Source organism: Coregonus lavaretus, assembly GCF_964263955.1.
Source record: "Coregonus lavaretus genome assembly, chromosome: 1".
In the NCBI taxonomy this organism is placed as follows: Eukaryota; Metazoa; Chordata; class Actinopteri; order Salmoniformes; family Salmonidae; genus Coregonus; species Coregonus lavaretus.
This window is the reverse complement of record NC_139988.1, coordinates 21243179-21266176: the sequence shown is the minus strand read 5'-3', so window position 1 is coordinate 21266176 and position 22998 is coordinate 21243179. Positions and strand designations below refer to the sequence as shown.

The 22998-nt window shown below is 42.2% G+C and overlaps 1 protein-coding gene across 3 annotated transcripts in view; it reads left to right on the top strand.

Moving 5' to 3' along the window:
- Nucleotides 1–22624, top strand: part of map2k6 (mitogen-activated protein kinase kinase 6) — a 54236-nt gene extending 31612 nt beyond the window's left edge. For all 3 annotated transcript variants that reach the window (XM_084159551.1, XM_084159552.1, XM_084159553.1), the window contains exons 2-12: nucleotides 562–625; nucleotides 4658–4706; nucleotides 5721–5834; nucleotides 10410–10529; nucleotides 14833–14949; nucleotides 15513–15564; nucleotides 16497–16624; nucleotides 17360–17437; nucleotides 19339–19478; nucleotides 21586–21631; nucleotides 21948–22624. In XM_084159551.1, the coding sequence (XP_084015677.1) occupies nucleotides 562–625; nucleotides 4658–4706; nucleotides 5721–5834; nucleotides 10410–10529; nucleotides 14833–14949; nucleotides 15513–15564; nucleotides 16497–16624; nucleotides 17360–17437; nucleotides 19339–19478; nucleotides 21586–21631; nucleotides 21948–22025 (986 nt within the window). In that variant the 3' untranslated portion in view covers nucleotides 22026–22624. The remainder of the gene's footprint in view (nucleotides 1–561; nucleotides 626–4657; nucleotides 4707–5720; nucleotides 5835–10409; nucleotides 10530–14832; nucleotides 14950–15512; nucleotides 15565–16496; nucleotides 16625–17359; nucleotides 17438–19338; nucleotides 19479–21585; nucleotides 21632–21947) is intronic.
- Nucleotides 22625–22998: the final 374 nt, after the last annotated feature.

The window sequence follows — 22998 nt, the reverse complement described above, 5'->3', positions numbered from 1 at the left end:
TCTCGCGCGCGCGCACACACACTTTGTTGGCGACGGCAACCTGTCACTCATGCCCCAGTCACATCGTCAGGATTGTCCAAAATACCCTGTAACAGTGGCATCGTGCCATTTAAACCCTCCGCCCGCTCAGTGCAGTACCTCCAGATGGAGAGAGCTCTAACCCACCTGGCTTCACCGCTGCAGACATATCTCTTCTCCTCTCGCTGCTCGTAGTCACAGGGCTTGTTGCGTTCAATTAGGATCTGGAGTCACTCACTGCATCCAACCGTAAGTGTCTGCCTGTCTGCCTGGCTGTCGGGTGTTGGGTTCGGGCTCTGGAAGGGAAAATACACTACAGGATGGGTCATCGGATATGACTAAAATGAACATTTTTAGAAACTCCAGTTTACAATTGATTGGGGTCATCCAAACTGCCTTTCTAAGTTTGTTGAATGTGATTTGCTGTCTTCAGGTGTGTGTGTGTGTGTGTGTGTGTGTGTGTGTGTGTGTGTGTGTGTGTGTGTGTGTAGAATTGTATTGTTCTACCAGTTGTTTATTGCTGTTCTTTCTGTTTCCCTCCAGGTAAGAGGAAGCCGGTGCTCACGCTCTCCAAGGAGGTGTTTGAGCAGCCTCTTCCTGCTGCCGCGTAAGACTTTTAGTCTTATTTATCTTCTTTATATCACAACTCTTTGTATTCCAACAACACTGCATTCTTCTTCTTGTGTAATTACAAAAAACTTTCACTATGCAGTTACAATGAGGTTACTAAAGTAGCCTAATACTTAGCAAAATTGTATTATTGTATTACCATGTCGTTACTAGTTTAATTACAATGTTACTTGAGTACAAAGGTACAAGAGCAACTTAATATATTAATATAAAGTGTTACCCTGTTTTTTATGAGACATGATAATATGAATGTCTTCTTTTGCACACTTTGTACAAAATAATCAAATGCAGGATGACAGGCTGTTTATAAACGTAGCTCTACTTTATTAGCTGAACTGTTGTGTAACATATGTGATCCTACTCTCTTTTGTGTTGTGTAATAAAGAAAAGAAGGTCAGCTATTGGTCCCAGTTGATCTGTGGTTTATTCTGACATAGAATGAGCACATAAGATGTGCGACATGCACCCAGATGACTGATGTAGCATGGATCGCCTGCACAGAATTATCAGACTGGGGAATAATCGATAATATAACTACAAAAATATTACAAAACACAATATGTACAGTGCCTTTGGAAAGTATTCAGACCCCTTGACTTTTTCCACATTTTGTTACGTTACAGCCTTATTCTAAAATTGATTAATTTTTTTTTCTTTCTCAGCAATCTACACACAATACCCCATAATAACAAAGTGAAAACAGGTTTTTAGACATTTTTGCAAATTTATTAAAAATAAAAAACATACCTTATTTACATAAGTATTCAGACCCTTTGCTATCAGACTCAAAATTGAGCTCAGGTGCATCCTGTTTCCATTGATCATCCTTCAGATGTTTCTACAACTTGATTGGAGTCCACCTGTGGTAAATTCAATTGGTTGGACATTATTTGGAAAGGCACACATCTGTCTATATAAGGTCCCACAGTTGACAGTACATGTCAGAGCAAAAACCAAGCCATGAGGTCGAAGGAATTGTCTGTAGAGCTCCGAGACAGGATTGTGTCTGTGGAGATGGGAGAACCTTCCAGAAGGACAACCATCTCTGCAGCACTCCACCAATCAGGCCTTTATGGTAGAGTGGCCAGACGGAAGCCACTCCTCAGTAAAAGGCACATGACAGCCCGCTTGGAGTTTGCCAAAAGGCACCTAAAGGACTCTCAGACCATGAGAAACAAGATTCTCTGGTCTGATGAAACCAAGATTGAACTCTTTGGCCTGAATGCCAAGCGTCACGTCTGGAGGAAACCTGGCACCATCCCTACATTGAAGCATGGTGGTGGCAGCATCATGCTGTGGGGATGTTTTTCAGCGGCAGGGAGACTAGTCAGGATCGAGGCAAAGATGAACGGAGCAAAGTACAGAGAGATCCTTGATGAAAACCTGCTCCAAAGCGCTCAGGACCTCAGACTGAGGCGAAGGTTCACCTTCCAACAGGACAACGACCCAAAGCACACAGCCAAGACAACGCAGGAGTGGCTTCGGGACACGTCTCTGAATGACCTTGAGTGGTCCAGCCAGAGCCCGGACTTGAACCCGATCGAACATCTCTGGAGAGACCTGAAAATAGCTGTGCAGCAACACTCCCCATCCAACCTGACAGAGCTTGAGAGGATCTGCAGAGAAGAATGCGTGAAACTCCCCAAATACAGGTGTGCCAAGCTTGTAGCTTCATACCCAAGAAGACTCGATGCCGTAATCACTACCAAAGGTGCTTCAACAAAGTACTGAGTAAAGGGTCTGAATACTTATGTAAATGTGATATTTCCGTTTTTTATTTTTAATAAATGCTTTGTCATTATTGGGTATTGTGTGTAGATTGATGAGGGAAAAAAATAATTACATTTTAGAATAAGGCTGTAACGTAAGAACATGTGGAAAAAGTCAAGGGGTCTGAATACTTTCCGAAGGTGACATGCACCAATATGGCTGCTGTAGCAGGGATCTGACATACACCAAGATGGCTGCTGTAGCATGGATCTGACATGCACCAAGATGACTGCTGTAACATTGATCTGACATGCACCAAGATGGCTGCTGTAGCATGGATCTGACATGCACCAAGATGGCTGCTGTAACATGGATCTGACATGCACCAAGATGGCTGCTGTAACATGGATCTGGCATGCACCAAGATGTCTGCTGTAACATGGATCTGACATGCACCAAGATGACTGCTGTTAAATGGATCTGACATGCATCAAGATGGCTGCTGTAACATGTATCTGACATGCACCAAGATGACTGCTGTAGCATGGATCTGCAGCAAGGAGAACCCACTATGTATGAGTCACGAGCTAAATGCGACCACAATTACTTCAATAGAGCATGCTAATTAATCGCTCGTACAGCAATAATGTCAATGCATGGCTAGAATTAATCAAACTCGCTCATAGTGTCTAACAGGATACTGTACATACAGTATATTATACACCAGTTAATGTATATGGTGAAATTGGAAATATGAAAATAGAACACAGCACTTCAGAACGTGACATTACATTTACATTTTAGTCCAGAGCGACTTACATTTAGTGAGTGCATACATATTTTTTTTTTCATACTGGTCCCCCATGGGAAACGAACCCACAACCCTGGCATTGCAAACGCCATGCTCTACCAACTGAGCTACACGGGACTACTGCCTGCACAGAATTATCGGACTTGGAAGAATTTATGTTCGCGATTTCCCCCTATCTGCAAGCGCAGCCAATGACATTACACCTTATTGACATCTGACTTGAACCAACCAATTAGAATACATAAACATTAAATACACATTTTTGCAGTAGCATGTGGAACCATAACAAACCACGTTACACTGGCATGTTCATGTTCGTGTCTCCGGCCATGATGAACTGCAATAACCTCACGACCTGGTTGGTCTTAACCAATCATAGCACAGTATATGACAGCAGAATGCAACCAATTACAATTCAGTATGTTGCACATGAATATTACAGGATACAATGCTGCTAAATCAATTTAATGATTCTAAAGATGTCACTGACGACTCTGTTTCCTCCCATGACTAATGAGGATAGAGAAGGCTAGTTAGAGATGACCTTTTGGATGCGTTCACCCAGTGGTTCACATACTGTTTATCTTTGGAGCAATGTGCCAGCGAATATTGTTGATATAGTACATTTTCACTGTCAAAAAGAAGATAACTCTAGACTAATGATCAGTTTCTTACATTATCGTTTAGGCTACATGCAGTTCTTCACATGAAATGTGTAAAGCATAATGAATTAATGCATACCAGGGTTCTGAATTGAGTTTCAAATTGCTCTTTAATTCCAATTCAATTATTGAAGTAGAATTGAATCAATGAAATTCAATGAAATCCAAATGGCTTATTTATTCTACACATCACCATATACATTTTTATTTTGACATTATGTATGGTTAGCAATACCATGCAGCATAAGGTTGAAACATTTAATTTTTAAAACTCATTCTTCTAAAACAATTTTTTATAATTACAGTGGTCTGGAAATATTCTAAGATCATGTTGTGGGTTGTCTATAATAATTAAGAATTCCCTTAATGTTTTTAAATATCAGAAAAAAATAATTTCCCAGAATGCATTAGCCCGAACACTGCAGTATGCAAGGGAACAATCTAACATATCATGACAAAGAAGAAAAATACTGTTTGACATCTTTTAGTTATAATCAAATTAATATTTGAAATGGTATGTGTATTTTTTGCATTAATAAGTGGCATATCCTTTTGATCAAATATTTGTCAAATGAATGAGACTTTCATGGTTCACATCTCAGTTGAATTTAATTAATTTCAATTCAATTAATTAATTAAATTCTACTTCCAATTCAATTTTAATTCAGATTCTGCATCCTGTGGGATGTGGCCAATTCAAATTAATTTCAAATTCATTGTCTGAATTTAATTAAATTCAGAAATTCCAAGTTGATCCCAACCCTGATCCATACAGATAATGTTGTACATAAACAGTTTTTTATCCTAACAACTGTCTACCTTACAGACCCCCAAGAGATTTGGATTCGAAAGCTTGTGTGACCATCGGAGAGAAGGTACCTCATCTAGTTAATGTTCAGTACGCTATCTCTAACTGTCTCACATTCTTACCTTTCATCTACCACTATGTTCTTTCCCACACATATTCCTTTGACTAAACCTTTATTTAAAACTGAAGTACTTACGTAAACATACGTTTTTACATCTGTATATAGTTGTTCTAACCTCTGTATACTTTAGGTTGAGTTAGGTCCTCTGTCTGTGGTCTGGATGCAGAAAGCTGAAAGCTGAAAGCTTGGCTCAATTAAGGGTCTGTGAGCCGTAAGGAACGGTCTAGCGAACATTACGACCCAGATTGAACACTTCTGATTGTAGGCAGACTGGAATGTGCTTTACTGCCTGACGGGCAGTAAAAATATTTATTTTAAACTCATCAAATAAGTGGAATTTTCCGTTGGCAAAGATGCCCGTTTTTTTTGTGCTACAATATAGCCTGAAGTCAAAGTCAGGGCAGCAATTTATTTTTTTGTTCTTGTATAAAGTGTAAGAAAACTAAAATGGTCCCATGATTTACGTAAACTATTCTTTCAGATGAAAAGGGACATTTGTGGCGTCTTTGGACACAACCCATCAACCCCTTAGAATAGACTATATACAGTATTTAGTGTTTCAATGTCCAAAGCTTTCCATGTTGATAAAAAAATTTTGTTGGAGTAGTTGTTTAAACAAAGACATAGCTCCGAGCCAAAGCAGCACTCTCAAACAAAGAGGAGAAGAGAGATACTCCCACCTAGAATGACCCCGTATGTTGGTAGATTAGGATTTAGTGTTTCTTGTAGTGTTTTTCGCTCTCTGTTTCTGTTTGTTTGCACAAGATGAGGATTGGGTACCAAAAACCCCAAGGACCTCTCTTTATCCCTCTCTTTTTGTGTTCAGTGATTACTTCAAGTATGGGAGAAGTAAGGGAGAATTTGACCCAGTCTTACTCTCTCTCTCTCACGTCACTGTGTCACCCATTTAATGTTTGAATCAAGCCTGACATTGCTCTCTCCCCTGTCTGGCCTGAGCAGAACTTTGTGATGAAAGCCGATGACCTGGAGCAGATTGACGAGCTGGGAAGAGGGGCGTACGGTGTGGTGGACAAGATGAGGCACATGCCCAGTGGCTTGATCATGGCAGTGAAGGTATGTGAGATTTGATGATGTTATGGATGTTCTCTTTAAGGAGATCTAGTTCAGGATACTATAGCAAAAGCACTTTGGCTGCGTTTATAGAGGCAGCCTAATTCTGATCTTTTTCCCCACTAATTGGTCTTTTGACCAATCAGATCAGCTCTTTTGTCAATAATTGGGCAAAAAATCAGAATTGGGCAGCCATAGTGACAGCTGTTGATGTAATAAGTTAGTTGGATGGATAGACTTGATTTTTTGATTGATATACGCTACATCGGCAGGATAGAATGTCTGACTCCGGTGGCGGTCTGTGTATATTTGTAAACAACAGCAGAATATCTCATGATAAACTGTAGACCACACTATTTACCAAGAGAGTTTTCATCAATATTTTTCGTAGCTGTCTATTTACCACCACAAACCGATGCTGGCACTAAGACTGCACTCAATGAGCTGTATAAGGCCATAAGCAAACAGGAAAATGCTCCTAGTGCAGGGAAACTTAAATCCGTTCTACCTCATTTCTACCAGCATGTTAAATGTGCAACCAGAGGAAAAAAAACTAAACCACCTTTACTCCACACACAGAGACACGTACAAAGCTCTCCCTCGCCGTCCATTTGGAAAATCTGACCATAATTCTATCCTCCTGATTCCTGCTTATAAGGAAAAACTAAAGCAGGAAGCACGAGTGACTCGGTTAATAAGGAAGTGGTCAGATGACGCAGATGCTAAGCTACAGGACTGTTTTGCTAGCACAGACTGGAATATGTTCCGGGATTCTTCCGATGTCATTGAGGAGTACACCACATCAGTCACTGGCTTTATCAATAAGTGCATCGATGACGTCATCCCCACAGTGACCGTACGTACATACCCCAACCAGAATCCATGGATTACAGGCAACATCTGCACTGAGCTAAAGGGTAGAGCAGCCGCTTTCAAGGAGCGGGACTCTAACCCGAACACTTATAAGAAATTGCTATGCCCTCCGACGAACCATCAAACAGGCAAAGAGTCAATACAGGACTAAGATTGAATCGTACTACACTGGCTCGGACGCTCGTCGGATGTGGCAGGGCTTGCAAACTATTACAGACTACAAAGGGAAGCACAGTCGTGAGCTGCACAGTGACACGAGCCTACCAGACAAGCTAAATAACTTCTATGCTCGCTTTGAGGCAAGCAACACTGAAGCATGCATGAGATCATCAGCTGTTCCGGATGACTATGTGATCACGCTCTCCGTAGCCGATGTGAGTAAGACTTTTAGCAGGTCAACATTCACAAGGCTGCAGGGCCAGATGGATAACCAGGACGTGTACTCCGAGCCTGCGCTGACCAACTGACAAGAGTCTTCACTGACATTTTCAACATGTCCCTGACTGAGTCTATAATACCAACATGTTTCAAGCAGACCACCATAGTCCCTGTGCTCAAGAACACTAAGATAACCTGCCTAAATGACTACCGACCAGTAGCACTCACATCTGTAGCCATGAAGTGCTTTGGAAAGGCTGGTCATGGCTCACATCAACACCATTATCCCAGAAACCCTAGACCCACTCCAATTTGCATACCGCCCCCACAGATGATGCAATCTCTATTGCACTCCACACTGCCCTTTCCCACCTAGACAAGATGAACACCTATGTGAGAATGCTATTCATTGACTACAGCTCAGTTTTCAACACCATAGTGCCCTCAAAGCTCATCACTAAGCTAAGGACCCTGGGACTAAACACCTCCCTCTGTAACTGGATCCTGGACTTCCTGACGGGCCGCCCCCAGGTGGTAAGGGTACGTAACAACACATCTGCAACGCTGATCCTCAACACGGGGGCCCCTCAGGGGTGCATGCTCAGTCATCTACTGTACTCCCTGTTCACTCATGACTGCATGGCCAGGCACGACTCCAACACCATCATTACGTTTGCTGACGACACAACAGTGGTAGGCCTGATCACCGACAACGATGAGACAGCCTATAGGGAGGAGGTCAGAGACCTGGCCGTGTGGTGCCAGGATAGCAACCTCTCCCTCAACGTGATCAAGACAAAGGAGATGATTGTGTACTACAGGAAAAAGAAGAGGACTGAGCACGCCCCCATTCTCATCGACGGGGCTGTAGTGGAACAGGTTGAGAGCTTCAAGTTCCTTGGTGTCCACATCACCAACAAACTATCATGGTCCAAAAACACCAAGACAGTCGTGAAGAGGGCGCGACAAAGCCTATTCCCCCTTAGGAGACTGACAGCTGCACCATCGAGAGCATCCTGACTGGTTGCATCACCACCTGGTTTGGCAACTGCTCGGCCTCCAACCGCAAGGCACTACAGAGGGTAGTGCGTATGGCCCAGTACATCACTGGGGCCAAGCTTCCTGCCATCCAGGACCTCTCTACCAGGCGGTGTCAGAAGAAGGCCCTAAAAATTGTCAAAGACTCCAGCCACCCTAGTCATAGACTGTTCTCTCTGCTACCGCACGGCAAGCGGTACCGGAGCGCCAAGTCTAGGTCCAAAAGGCTTCTTATCAGCTTCTACCCCCAAGCCATAAGACTCCTGAACAGCTAATCATGGCTACCCAGACTTTTTGCATTGTCGCCCCACCCCACCCCCTCTTTTACGCTGCTGCTACTCTCTGTTTATTATCTATGCATAGTCATTTTAACTACCCACATGTATATACAGTGGGGGAAAAAAGTATTTAGTCAGCCACCAATTGTGCAAGTTCTCCCACTTAAAAAATGAGAGAGGCCTGTAATATTCATCATAGGTACACGTCAACTATGACAGACAAATTGAGGAAAAAAATCCAGAAAATCACATTGTAGGATTTTTAATGAATTTATTTGCAAATTATGGTGGAAAATAAGTATTTGGTCACCTACAAACAAGCAAGATTTCTGGCTCTCACAGACCTGTAACTTCTTCTTTAAGAGGCTCCTCTGTATTAATGGCACCTGTTTGAACTTGTTATCAGTATAAAAGACACCTGTCCACAACCTCAAACAGTCACACTCCAAACTCCACTATGGCCAAGACCAAAGAGCTGTCAAAGGACACCAGAAACAAAATTGTAGACCTGCACCAGGCTGGGAAGACTGAATCTGCAATAGGTAAGCAGCTTGGTTTGAAGAAATCAACTGTGGGAGCAATTATTAGGAAATGGAAGACATACAAGACCACTGATAATCTCCCTCGATCTGGGGCTCCACGCAAGATCTCACCCCGTGGGGTCAAAATGATCACAAGAACGGTGAGCAAAAATCCCAGAACCACATGGGGGGACCTAGTGAATGACCTGCAGAGAGCTGGGACCAAAGTAACAAAGCCTACCATCAGTAACACACTACGCCGCCAGGGACTCAAATCCTGCAGTGCCAGACGTGTCCCCCTGCTTAAGCCAGTACATGTCCAGGCCCGTCTGAAGTTTGCTAGAGTGCATTTGGATGATCCAGAAGAGGATTGGGAGAATGTCATATGGTCAGATGAAACCAAAATAGAACTTTTTGGTAAAAACTCAACTCGTCGTGTTTGGAGGACATAGAATGCTGAGTTGCATCCAAAGAACACCATACCTACTGTGAAGCATGGGGGTGGAAACATCATGCTTTGGGGCTGTTTTTCGAAGCCACTCCTTCGTTGCCCGGGCGGTGTGTTTGGGACCAGGACGACTGATCCGTGTAAAGGAAAGAATTAATGGGGCCATGTATTGTGAGATTTTGAGTGAAAACCTCCTTCCATCAGCAAGGGCATTGAAGATGAAACGTGGCTGGGTCTTTCAGCATGACAATGATCCCAAACACACCGCCCGGGCAACGAAGGAGTGGCTTCGTAAGAAGCATTTCAAGGTCCTGGAGTGGCCTAGCCAGTCTACAGATCTCAACCCCATAGAAAATCTTTGGAGGGAGTTGAAAGTCCATGTTGCCCAGCGACAGCCCCAAAACATCACTGCTCTAGAGGAGATCTGCATGGAGTAATGGGCCAAAATACCAGCAACAGTGTGTGAAAACCTTGTGAAGACTTACAGAAAACGTTTGACCTGTGTCATTGCCAACAAAGGGTATATAACAAAGTATTGAGAAACTTTTGTTATTGACCAAATACTTATTTTCCACCATAATTTGCAAATAAATTCATTAAAAATCCTACAATGTGATTTTCTGGATTTTTTTTCCTCATTTTGTCTGTCATAGTTGACGTGTACCTATGATGAAAATTACAGGCCTCTCTCATCTTTTTAAGTGGGAGAACTTGCACAATTGGTGGCTGACTAAATACTTTTTTCCCCCACTGTATTACCTCTATTACCTCGACTAACTTGTGCCCCCGCACATTGACTCTGTACCGGTACCCCCTATATATAGCCTCCATACTGTTATTTCATTTTACTGCTGCTCTTTAATTATTATTATTATTTATTTTTTACTCATCTATTTTTTACTTAACACTTATTTTTCTTAAAACTGCATTGTTGGTTAAGGGCTTGTAAGTAAGCATTTCACTGTAAGGTCTGCTACACCTGTTGTATTCGGCACATGTGGCAAATAAATGTTGATTTGATTTCCATTCCCTCCCACCCTAGAGGATCCGTGCCACAGTGAACACCCAGGAACAGAAGAGACTGCTGATGGACCTGGACATCTCTATGAGGACAGTAGACTGCTTCTACACAGTCACCTTCTACGGCGCACTCTTCAGAGAGGTAACTAGCTACTTTATAATAATAATACTTACATATTATAGAGTTTTTCTAAAACCCAAAGACGCTTTACAATAAACAACCTATTATTTGTTTATTTGGTCCCCATATGTTGTTGCAGTTGCAACAGCTACTCTTTCTGGGGTTCTCCTACTGACTTAGTTGATTCCTATAAGGAACATAGGCTTCCAACAATGTCATTACAAAGATGTCAGAGGACAGAGCCTTGTAGATATGCTGTTAAGTATATTGGCACCCTTGCAATTTCAAACGGAGTGCAATGGATCAGAATGTTCTATTTTCTATTTTTAAAACAGGCAATTTTTTACTCTGTCCAAAAAAAAGAGAAGATTCCTCAAGGGTTCTATGGTAAGGGTGATTGTTCTATGTTGAGCCATAATGACTCAAATAACCCTTTGAGCCCTTTAATGGTTATTTGCAGTTCAGAAAAGGGTTCTTTCATCATTGAGTTATAATTCAAATGTAGGGGCAGTGGCTCATTTAGAATATCTTGAGGTGTGGTTTGCTCAGTTATTTTTGTCCAACCATGAGTGAGAGTGTCATTCCAGTTTCTCTTGTGTTATGTCATTACATGTTAAATGATGGCCAGTAACAGTGTCTTGTGAATGTTTACTAAGTCAGTGGTTCTCAATTCTCTCCTCAGGGATCCCCAGCCGTACCAGAGCTAGTACACCTGATTCAACTTGTCAATTAACACAATAATAACGCCTAATGGAATTTTAACAATTAATGCTTCTCCAAATAACCAAAAGGTTATTTGTAGATTATTTGAGATTGAGAATGGTTCTATAAAGAACCTTTCTCCATAAAGCTTCTACAAAGAACCAGTAAAAAGGGTTCTATAGGTCGTTATCAATAAAACGTCACAGTATGGTGCAGAGCGTTCGATATGGCTGCTGGGGGGCAAGGAGACTAGCCCTGCTAAAACCATTGGTAACTAGGTGCCGTTTTCAAGGGATTGTTAAATAAATGTTATAACTATTTGGTTTTAATATCATCACCTCTTGAAGAGCATAGTCAGAACTACACATTTCAGATTATTCCACATTTAGCTCTATCATCAGAGTTATACAGCAAGTAACTGCATGCTTTTCATGATCAGTAAACATCAATTGAGCATGTATTTTCAGATATGTGAGGGTATCCTATCCATTTAGAATGTAGCTAGCTAGCTAAGCAAACAACATGCCATTTAGCTTGCTTCATCAGAGATTTTGATTTTGGAAAGAGCTTGACATCGGCAAGTCCTCATCCTGGTAAAGTTGTCAGTCGGACTACTATCATCACCACTATAGATGCAAGCAAGTCAAACAATATTTGGATATAGCCGTCTAGTTTATCCCCTGAAAGGTAGCTTGTTAACTAGCCATATTGACTTTATCTGTTATTATCTAGCTAGCCAATTTGACGTGGTCAATCAATCAATGTAGCCTATCATGTCTGTCAGCAGCAGCAATCGTGATTAAACACTCTCAAAAACAATGTTGAAAATGTTAGCTAACTTCACTAGGAAGGCCTACGTTGGTTGGAGGAAAAATAACATTAGATCTACTTATCACTATGTTTAGCCAACTGTACAAAGTTTCTACTAGTAGCTTGCAAAGTAAACATTATCAGCTAACAGTACATCGGCAAATGCACCCTTCTGCTGCTTGACAGGCAGAGCCCACAAAGGATGGGAAATTAACCTAAATCACTCATACTTGTATAGTTCACTTCTTTTCTATCACTCAAATATCCAATTAATGGTGGCCAATATTGAAAGATATTGTGAGGCTACCCTCACGTATCTGAAATTAGATGATCAATTGATGTTTACTGATCATGAAAAGCATGCAGTTACTTGCTGTATGCTATAACGCTGATGATAGAGCTGAATGTGTGCAATTGTTTTGCATGGAAGCATCTGAAATTTATATTTCTGACTATGCTCTACAAGAGGTGATGATATTACAACCAAATAGTTAACATTCATTTAACAATCCCTTAAAAACGGCACACAGTTGTCAATGGTTTTAACGTAGCTGGGGGTCTCCTTGCACCCCAGCAGCCAAATCGAACTCTCTGCACCGTAATGTGATGTTTTATTGATAACGACCTACAGTGGGGAAAAAAAGTATTTAGTCAGCCACCAATTGTGCAAGTTCTCCCACTTAAAAAGATGAGAGAGGCCTGTAATTTTCATCATAGGTACACGTCTACTATGACAGACAAATTGAGGAAAAAAAATCCAGAAAATCACATTGTAGGATTTTTAATGAATTTATTTGCAAATTATGGTGGAAAATAAGTATTTGGTCACCTACAAACAAGCAAGATTTCTGGCTCTCACAGACCTGTAACTTCTTCTTTAAGAGGCTCCTCTGTCCTCCACTCGTTACCTGTATTAATGGCACCTGTTTGAACTTGTTATCAGTATAAAAGACACCTGTCCACAACCTCAAACAGTCACACTCCAAACTCCACTATGGCCAAGACCAAAGAGCTGTCAAAGGACACCAGAAACAAAATTGTAGACCTGCACCAGGCTGGGAAGACTGAATCTGCAATAGGTAAGCAGCTTGGTTTGAAGAAATCAACTGTGGGAGCAATTATTAGGAAATGGAAGACATACAAGACCACTGATAATCTCCCTTGATCTGGGGCTCCACGCAAGATCTCACCCCGTGGGGTCAAAATGATCACAAGAACGGTGAGCAAAAATCCCAGAACCACACGGGGGGACCTAGTGAATGACCTGCAGAGAGCTGGGACCAAAGTAACAAAGCCTACCATCAGTAACACATTACGCCGCCAGGGACTCAAATCCTGCAGTGCCAGACGTGTCCCCCTGCTTAAGCCAGTACATGTCCAGGCCCGTCTGAAGTTTGCTAGAGTGCATTTGGATGATCCAGAAGAGGATTGGGAGAATGTGAAATGGTCAGATGAAACCAAAATAGAACTTTTTGGTAAAAACTCAACTCGTCGTGTTTGGAGGACAAAGAATGCTGAGTCCAAAGAACACCATACCTACTGTGAAGCATGGGGGTGGAAACATCATGCTTTGGGGCTGTTTTTCTGCAAAGGGACCAGGACGACTGATCCGTGTAAAGGAAAGAATGAATGGGGCCATGTATCGTGAGATTTTGAGTGAAAACCTCCTTCCATCAGCAAGGGCATTGAAGATGAAACGTGGCTGGGTCTTTCAGCATGACAATGATCCCAAACACACCGCCCGGGCAACGAAGGAATGGCTTCGTAAGAAGCATTTCAAGGTCCTGGAGTGGCCTAGCCAGTCTCCAGATCTCAACCCCATAGAAAATCTTTGGAGGGAGTTGAAGTCTGTGTTGCCCAGCGACAGCCCCAAAACATCACTGCTCTAGAGGAGATCTGCATGGAAGAATGGGCCAAAATACCAGCAACAGTGTGTGAAAACCTTGTGAAGACTTACAGAAAACGTTTGACATGTGTCATTGCCAACAAAGGGTATATAACAAAGTATTGAGAAACTTTTGTTATTGACCAAATACTTATTTTCCACCATAATTTGCAAATAAATTCATTAAAAATTCTACAATGTGATTTTCTGTTTTTTTTTCTTCTCATTTTGTCTGTCATAGTTGACGTGTACCTATGATGAAAATTACAGGCCTCTCTCATCTTTTTAAGTGGGAGAACTTGCACAATTGGTGGCTGACTAAATACTTTTTTCCCCCACTGTATATTTGACCGCATCTGTATGTTCATAGAGGCAGGTACTTAGCAACTAACTTAGGCCTCTTCCTAACTATATGGAACATAAGGCTTCCTACACTGCCATTACAGCCTAGATTTATACAATGACATTGTACTCTATGATGGGCTGCCATTCAGACCGGTAGCGTAGAGATGTGGGAGGGCAGAGCCTTTTTATGTTGTAGTCAAGATAAACAAATAAAGAATTCCTGATATTTCCGGATATAGTTACCTTCCTCCTGAAGAGAAAAGAGCGTTCCACAGGATATCCCTCTGCAGCAGAGCACATTGGAAAAAGCTCTTTCCTGTTAGTCGAACCGTGTGTCAGGAATGTGGTCTGGCTCTGTTGTGTTTTTCCAATCCCTCTCTCAACCCCTCTCTCCATCTTTCTGTCTTGCCTTTTTTCCATTGCTTATAACCCTCTTTCCATCTCTATTTCTCTCAATTTCCAATCTCTCTACCCCTCTCTCCATCTCTCCATCTCCCCCTTTCCACCCTCTCTCCATCTCTCCCTCTTACTGTATCCTCCCCTAGACTCTTATCTGAATGATGCCCCTTGTTGTGTCATCAGGGTGACGTGTGGATCTGTATGGAGCTGATGGACACTTCTCTGGATAAATTCTACAAGCAGGTGATAGATAAAGGCATGACCATCCCCGAGGACATACTGGGAAAAATGGCAGTCTCGGTGAGTAGGACTAGGGCCCAATCCAAATCGTCCCCTAAGCTCTGCGCCCTATGTATTTGCGGAGATCTGAGCGAAATTGACCGGTGTAATCATATTGGTAATAGCTCCACCTTGCCCTCTGATAGGCTATCTGGAAGTTTCAGCATATTGCTTATAACAATCAAATCCTCTCAGATCTCCACAAGTGCATAGGGTTTAGGGGATGATTTGGGATTGGCCCTACTTCCTTAATTCATGTGAGTAGGACTACAGTCATCAGTCAGCCTAGAGACCAAGATGAATAATACATGGGTTGGTTATGTGTAGGAATATACAGTATATTATGAACGTGTTGTTGTCAGATCAGTCAGTCTGTAGACCAAGAGGAATAGCCTAGTACTGTACATGGGTATACAGTACATGTAGTTGACTAAATGTGTTCATTCATGCTAGATGCTAAATATACTAAGAATGAATAAATAATAGATGCAACCATATGGATTCCCCAATCTCCTTCTTCTCTTACTGCTAATGTGTCGGTGTTCTGTTCTAATGTTCTTATGTTCTAATCTCCCTGGTTACAGGTAGTGAAGGCTCTGGAACATCTGCACAGTAACCTGTCAGTGATCCACCGAGGTAAGAACATCACAGATTTAAATGGAACGTTTTATATTAAAATATGCAACTGCCAAAATAAAGGAAACACTTGAGTAAATGATGAATACAATGTAGGTTGTGGTTCCTGAGTTAATTATGCAATTAACATCCCATCATGCTTAGGGTCACATTTAAAGGGTGTGTGTGTCTCAGTCACCAGATCTCTACCCAATTGAACACATATGGGAGATTCTGGAGTGGCGCTTGAGACAGCGTTTTCCACCACCATCAACTAAACACTAAATTATGGAATTTCTTGTGGAAAAATGGTGTCGCATCCCTCCAATAGAGTTTCAGACACTTGTAGAATCTATGCCAAGACGCACTGAAGCTGTTCTGGCGGCTTGTGGTGGCCCAACGCCCTAATAAGACACTTATGTTGTTGTTTCCTTTATTTTGGCAGTTACCTGTATCATGCATCTCTATAGGGTACACCTTAAAACAGTTGGACTAGTGTCCATCCTTTAAAACCATGCCTCACCAAAGGTCAAAGTGTTGATTTCTTGTGTCTAAAACCTCAGTGTTCCAACCGTGAACCGACATGCGGCTGTTTCTGTATTAACATCGCATGTAGTAATTTAAGATGATTGCAGGTTACTAAAATAAAGTGACACAACTACGCCTAGCCAGCGACCACATTCCTGCTGCGGAAGTGTTTTGAGGGCTGTGTGTTTGAGACCGTTAACTGCTTCCCAGTTCTGTCGCTGTGGGTAACTGACACGGCAGATTAAATCAGTGATGACCCTGTTTCTCTTTCACTTCCCTCACACTCCTCTCTCTCTTCCATATCTTTCTTTCTTCCATCTCTCTCTCTCTTGCTCTCTCCTCTCTCTATATCCTTCCATCTCCTTCTCCTCCTCTCTTTCTCCCCTCCATCTCTCTCTCTCTCTCTCCCCCTCTCTCTCCCTCAGATGTGAAGCCATCGAACGTATTGATCAACACACAGGGCCAGGTGAAGATGTGTGACTTTGGGATCAGCGGTTACCTGGTGGACTCCGTGGCCAAGACCATGGATGCCGGCTGCAAGCCCTACATGGCGGTGAGCGGTTGTGTGTGTGGGTGTGTGGTAGGAGAGGTCTATGGGTTTTAAAAGAGATACAAAATAGATGTCTACTCAGTCAAAACAAACTAGAAAGGATTTAGGCTTAAAGATGCTCATGACCCAAAGCGGGTCCCCTAAACTGTTGCACAGTTGTGTACAACGTCATCCATTTCCTATGATATGTTACGTCCTGCAAAAAAGTTATACAAATAAATACATTTCCTGCAATTCATATGACATGTTACGAATTCCAATTTGTACAATATGTTACGAATTTGTAAGTGCTTAAGATCCTGTTCAATCTCTTTATGCTGGCTCAGTGAATAACTGTTTACAGAACAGAGATATGATACATGATGTTCATGTTAACTGCATTGGCTGCTTGCTACCTATATGTTTAAGTGCTACAGGTCTCTATGTTATGTCATTAGCCATGACCTTTAATAACCCCAGTTAGCTTTTAACTGCTGTGTGCCCAAACAGTGTGTCCACAGAGCCTTTGATTGGCTGAGCGGTTTTTAGGGCCTGGTAGCACTCAAAGAACAGAATGGGCTGTGTGTGTTGGAGGTACAGATGACGGGGGGAGTTTGGGTCGTCTAGGACGACTAATGTCAGTTTGCTATGCTAAAGTGATATTATCCGGGTCTCGTGCTGTGTGTGTGTGTGTGTGTGTGTGTGTGTGTGTGTGTGTGTGTGTGTGTGTGTGTGTGTGTGTGTCGTTCTGACCCCCAGCCGGAGAGGATCAATCCAGAGACGAATCAGAAAGGCTACAACGTCAAGTCTGACATCTGGAGTTTAGGAATCACTATGGTGAGTCTCTATTAACATTTTTACTTATGCAGATTATTCATTTATTATTACATTTTACATTTACATTTTTAGTCATTTAGCAGACGCTCTTATCCAGAGCGACTTACAGGAGCAATTAGGGTTAAGTGCCTTGCTTAAGGGCACATCGACAGATTTTTCACTTAGTCGGCTCGGGGATTAGAACCAGCGACCTTTCGGTTACTGGCACAACGCTCTTACCCACTAAGCTTACCCACAAACATATTATATGATTATTACACTAGTAGGCCTATATTATATGATTTAAGAATTTCACTAGCAACCTCTGATACAGTAAGGTCTGATACAGTAACCACAGATAAAACGTTATATTTTACTTTTTCTGAATGACATTTTCTATATTGCTAGTAATAGTCCTAAATGGACAAATAAAGTTATATTGAATTGAAATGAATTATTGTGCAAAAAGCACATGTTTTACATGTTCAAGAAAAGCCCTGCCTTCTTTCAGCGAGACATGATGACCCTCTACTGCTCTGCTCTAGACTAACTGGTGTCTCGACATTTTATCAGGAGCGCTATTAAATATTCCTATCTCTCTCATTTACACGTCCTAAATTCTGTCACACCCAAAAACAGGTTGGTCTCAAAAGAACATGTGACGATCCTCCAACTGGCTATGGTAGTTTTCAGAAATGTAACACTGTCTAGGGCAGGGGTATTAAACTCTTACCCTACTGTTTTTCTCTTTACATGATCATTAATTGCACACACCTGGTGTCACAGGTCTAAATCAATAATGATTAGAGGGGAACAATTAAAAAACGCAGTGGAACTGGCTTCAAGGTCCAGATTGAGTTTGAGGGGTCTAGGGTCACAAATCACCCAATTTCTGGCATCTAATGACAGAATCTTTAGCTTAGTGCATTTTATGTACAATAATACAATGCTGCATTCATATTCATAGGTTGCACCTCCGTCACTAGGTCACGTCATGCCATTGTTTTGAACGTTCTCAAGCCGTCCTCTACCGGCGGCGCAATAGTGGTGCCCTAAAGTCGTGTACTCCTGAGTGGCGCAGTGGTCTAAGGCACTGCATCGCAGTGCTAACTGTGCCACTAGAGATCCTGGTTCGAATCCAGGCTCTGTCGCCGCCGGCCGCGACCGAGAGACTCATGGGAGGCGCACAATTGGCCCAGCGTCGTCCAGGGTAGGGGAGGGAATGGCCGGCAGGGATGTAGCTCAGTTGATAGAGCATGGCGTTTGCAACGCCAGGGTTGTGGGTTCGATTCCCACGGGGGGCCAGTATAAAAAAAATATGTATTCACTAACTGTAAGTCGCTCTGGATAAGAGCGTCTGCTAAATGACTAAAATGTAAATGTAAAATGTGATAAGCCCAGTCATTCTGGACGGAGGCTAACGACTGTTTAGTGTAAATTACACTATAGTGCCTGGAAATACGATGACGTTGCTAAAGTAGTCAAATGTTTTGTAGGAAACAACTTTGCCAGCATTATGTTGTCAAATTTACTTTAGACAGATGGCAATGGTGTCATTAGCTAGCAAAGTTCGTCAAAAATAGCTAGCAATGCTAATGTTAGCTAGCTAAAATCAGGGGGCCTCCCCTCAATCTTAGCTAAGTAGCTAACGTTATACTGCATCTAAAGTCAATCTGGCGACATCAAAATGATGATAAAAGGTTTTCCTATAAATGATTTGCATCCCTTTGAATGTTATTGTATTTACAAGCCATTGTAAGGCACTTTTGATTAAATATTTTGATTAAAATCAATATTGTGACGAAACATGCAACCCATGAATAGCCTGACCTCTACCAGTGCCCTGTTATATATTGTGCCCTGTCATATCCTGTGCCCTGTCATATCTCATGCCCAGTCATATCCTGTGCCACCCTCTTCAGATTGAGCTGGCCATCTTGCGGTTTCCCTATGACTCGTGGGGCACACCCTTCCAGCAGCTGAAGCAGGTGGTGGAGGAACCATCACCCCAGCTCCCTGTTGACCAGTTCTCCCCTGAATTTGTTGACTTCACCTCCCTGTGGTACGTTCTCCTCTCCTGTAAAGCTAGCCTGTTCCCAGATCTGTTTGGGCTGTCTTTCCAAGTCGTTATTATGTTTGTCATGACAGTGACAATTGGAGTTGGCAAGACATCAGAAACAGATCTGGGACCAGGCTTACCTGTATATAATTTAGGCCCTCCAAAAGTGTTGTCAATGTCAGTTATGTGGAGTATTTTCTTTCTGTACTTTGCCGCATCTAATTCCACTCAATATCTTGGCTATTGTATGAGTCCGACTAGAGCGCTTGCTGGATTGAGACTCACAAGTGAATTTCTCTTGACAATTTTTCCTGTTGTTGTTGTAATAGCCACAAGCACTTTATGACCAGGACAGAATGTGATGCCTGGGTTCCAGAGTCTAGGCTACCCTCTGTGGAATGTGTCTAAATATGCATTCTCACCAGCCTGTTATGTCTACCGCGCATTGTTAGGTCTTCACACCAAATATGTTGTATCTTCTCATGCCGTTTTTCCCTTCCTGCAACCCTAAAAGGTTTTACATTTGTTTTACATGTAGGCCTACAGTATAAAAGCTAAATTACATTTTTCCCAGCATAAAACCTTGCTAATGGGGGATCTTAGTCTGTTGTGTTGTACTATGTAGGCCCTAGTTTTTCGGTCTTATGGCTGTCCGAAATGGGAACCTATTACCTACAGCAGGGATGGGCAACTTTGATCGGGGTGGGGTCCACAAAAAATCTGAACTCATCATGAGGGGCCGCAGTGGCCCACATGCAGTCAGAGCCGGCCCTAGCCCTATACATTTTGTTGGGGGGGCCCCCCTCCTTGCGAGCGAAACATTTTAGTGGCCTCCCTCTAGACAGTGGAGAGAAAAAAAATTTCTTTTTAAAGTTAATGTCCTGCATTTTGACATGGGGTGTAGAGAAAATGTTGTCGTTTTAAAGCAAGTTTGCTGCAATTCTACTAATTTTACCATGGGCAATGATAATTTGTTTCAGTTTTACAGCTAATTTCCTGAAATTCTACTCATTTTGCCATAGGCGGAGAAACATGTTTGCAGTTTTGAATATGATATCTGAATGAGAATGATTAACAAAATCAATGGGGGCCCCCCGATCAGTAATTTGACCATGATTACTAGAAGTTTAGTTAGCTGGCTTGACTAATTTACCAATCTAAAAAATGTTAGCTGACATGGGCTAATTGAGTGACTGTCAGTTACTGATATAACAACAGAAAAACTGCTGATGCACAACCAAATTTCGAAATTGCACCGCCGACCTACAAAGGGGGTACTTAAAATATGGACACACAACATGCAGTATGTGACCAATGAGACATTGGCTCTGGCCAAATGTAATGCACTACATACTGTAGGTCAGGGTTGCCCATCCCTGACTTACAGTATGTAGTGCATTACTTGTGGCCAGAGCCAATGTCTCATTGGTCACATACTGCACGTTGTGTGTTCATATTTTAAGTACCATATTAAGTCCCAGTATTGCTCATGCATGCAGGTATTCATCATTAATCTCTTACCAGGATGTTTTCCCCATGTTTAGCTGGGCTCTGTAAAGGTCAGAGGTTAAAGCAGGACTTTCCAGCAGTGGATCACAGCATTGTTTTATACCTTAGTGACTCAACTGTTTACCAGACCATTGATAATTGGAAGACCTGAGTAAACCTCTCCTCTGGCTGGAAAAGAGACTATCCTTCTGTGGAAGAGGGTTAATAAACATGTAATGGGGGGCGGTGGGGATATGCTTACCTCACCCCACAATATGGGCACACACACACACTGAGAGATCTGTCTATTGAAGGGCAGTAGGGGTAGGATGCAGACACACTGATGACGTCCTCTGGTTTAGCTACTCTACTCCCACATGGAGCATAGATCACAGGATGAACACTTGAATACTCTATCTCTCTCACTCTCTTTTCTTCTCAACTCATCTTTTTACCCCGTTGACAGTTCCATGTCCGCTTGCATCTGATGCAATCATTGTCTGCCTGGAGTAGAGTGGAGCGGGTGACACATTACCAGATACGAGTAATCTAACAGTATCTCTGTATGAATCATAGACATTGCAGTTGTAATCCTTTGTCTCATTGACCTTTTCATTCCCAGCTTAAAGAAAAATTCAAAAGAGCGGCCAAACTACCCAGAACTCATGGTGAGTGTGTTTTGAACTTTGGAGATGTCTTATTATTTAGTTACACACTTTATTTTCAACTCTAAGAAATGCTCAATAAAAAGTTGATGTGACCATGTCCACTTCCATTACTATCAGTTCACCACTAGATGGCAGACTTAGTCCAGTAATACTTTATGTTTTGTAATCATCTCCCCACTAAATGTATATCCCATCAGTGCTATTGAGTATATATCAAACTTTTGTTGAGTATGTTATTGTAATACTTTATTTGATTTTGCATAAATCACTTAAATTGTCTCTTCTTCTCTCGTTTATATTCTTCTCTTTATCCCAGCAACATCCCTTCTTCATCTCCCATGAATCGAAAGAGACTGACGTGGCTAGCTTTGTCAAGGTCATCCTCGGGGACTGATGAGCCCCACGCCCTGATCTAAGACAACGCTCTGACCAATTGCCACAGGGGGAGGTGGACCTACAAAGAAAAGCACCAATCGCAAACCATGTTACCTGCGGGACCCCACTGCCTCCCCAGTCCCCGACCCCTCCCTCTGGGCCAGTAGAGGAACTCAGAGGAGATGAATAAGGAGAATGATACCATGTTGGAGGAATGAGGAGTTAGCCTTAAGGCTTCAAGGCCCTCATATTAGATATGGGCAGGGGGGGCAACGTGGAAATTACTGTCATTTTGAGGATTGGAGGGCCGGCCCATGTGAAATCTGGATTAATTTAAATATATGATGATATTTGTATGAAATGCGACTCCCCCCGACCTCTAATTTTGTCCCACTCTTGTTACTGTACTAGACCCACTGCTTAAACAGTGATTTGGCAGTTCGATGTTAGTGAATTTAGCAACGTGTGGATTATGCCCTGTCCTATTGGTCAATCCCTAAGATATTTTTAAACCTGGTGTGAAAACATAAAACTGAGTTTTAAAAACAACTAAAAGTGATATGAATATATCTACTGTATGTATAATCTAAATGTTTGTATTATACTCAAAGCAAGTTGCATTGGTTTACTAATTGACTGCACATGTACATAAAATATTTAGTATAGAATGAGTGGGTTTCAGTCCCCTTAGATAGGCAGATAGTTACAGAGAGATTTCAGATTCTCTGACTGTCCAATGGTTGAGCTGTAGACAGGCTGGAGGCCTCAGTCAGCACTGCAGTGGGTTCGTCAAATAAGTTACACGTTGTGTGTGTGTATGTGTGTGTGTGTGTGTGTGTGTGTGTGTGTGTGTGTGTGTCTGTGTGTGTGTTGTGTGTAAAGTGAGTTATATGTGGACGATGTCGTTGTGGTCAGTTGTGGGAGGGATGCATCTAGACCTTCCTAGTCACTTCCTGAATATTCCTCTGTTCTGAACCAATCACAAGACTCCC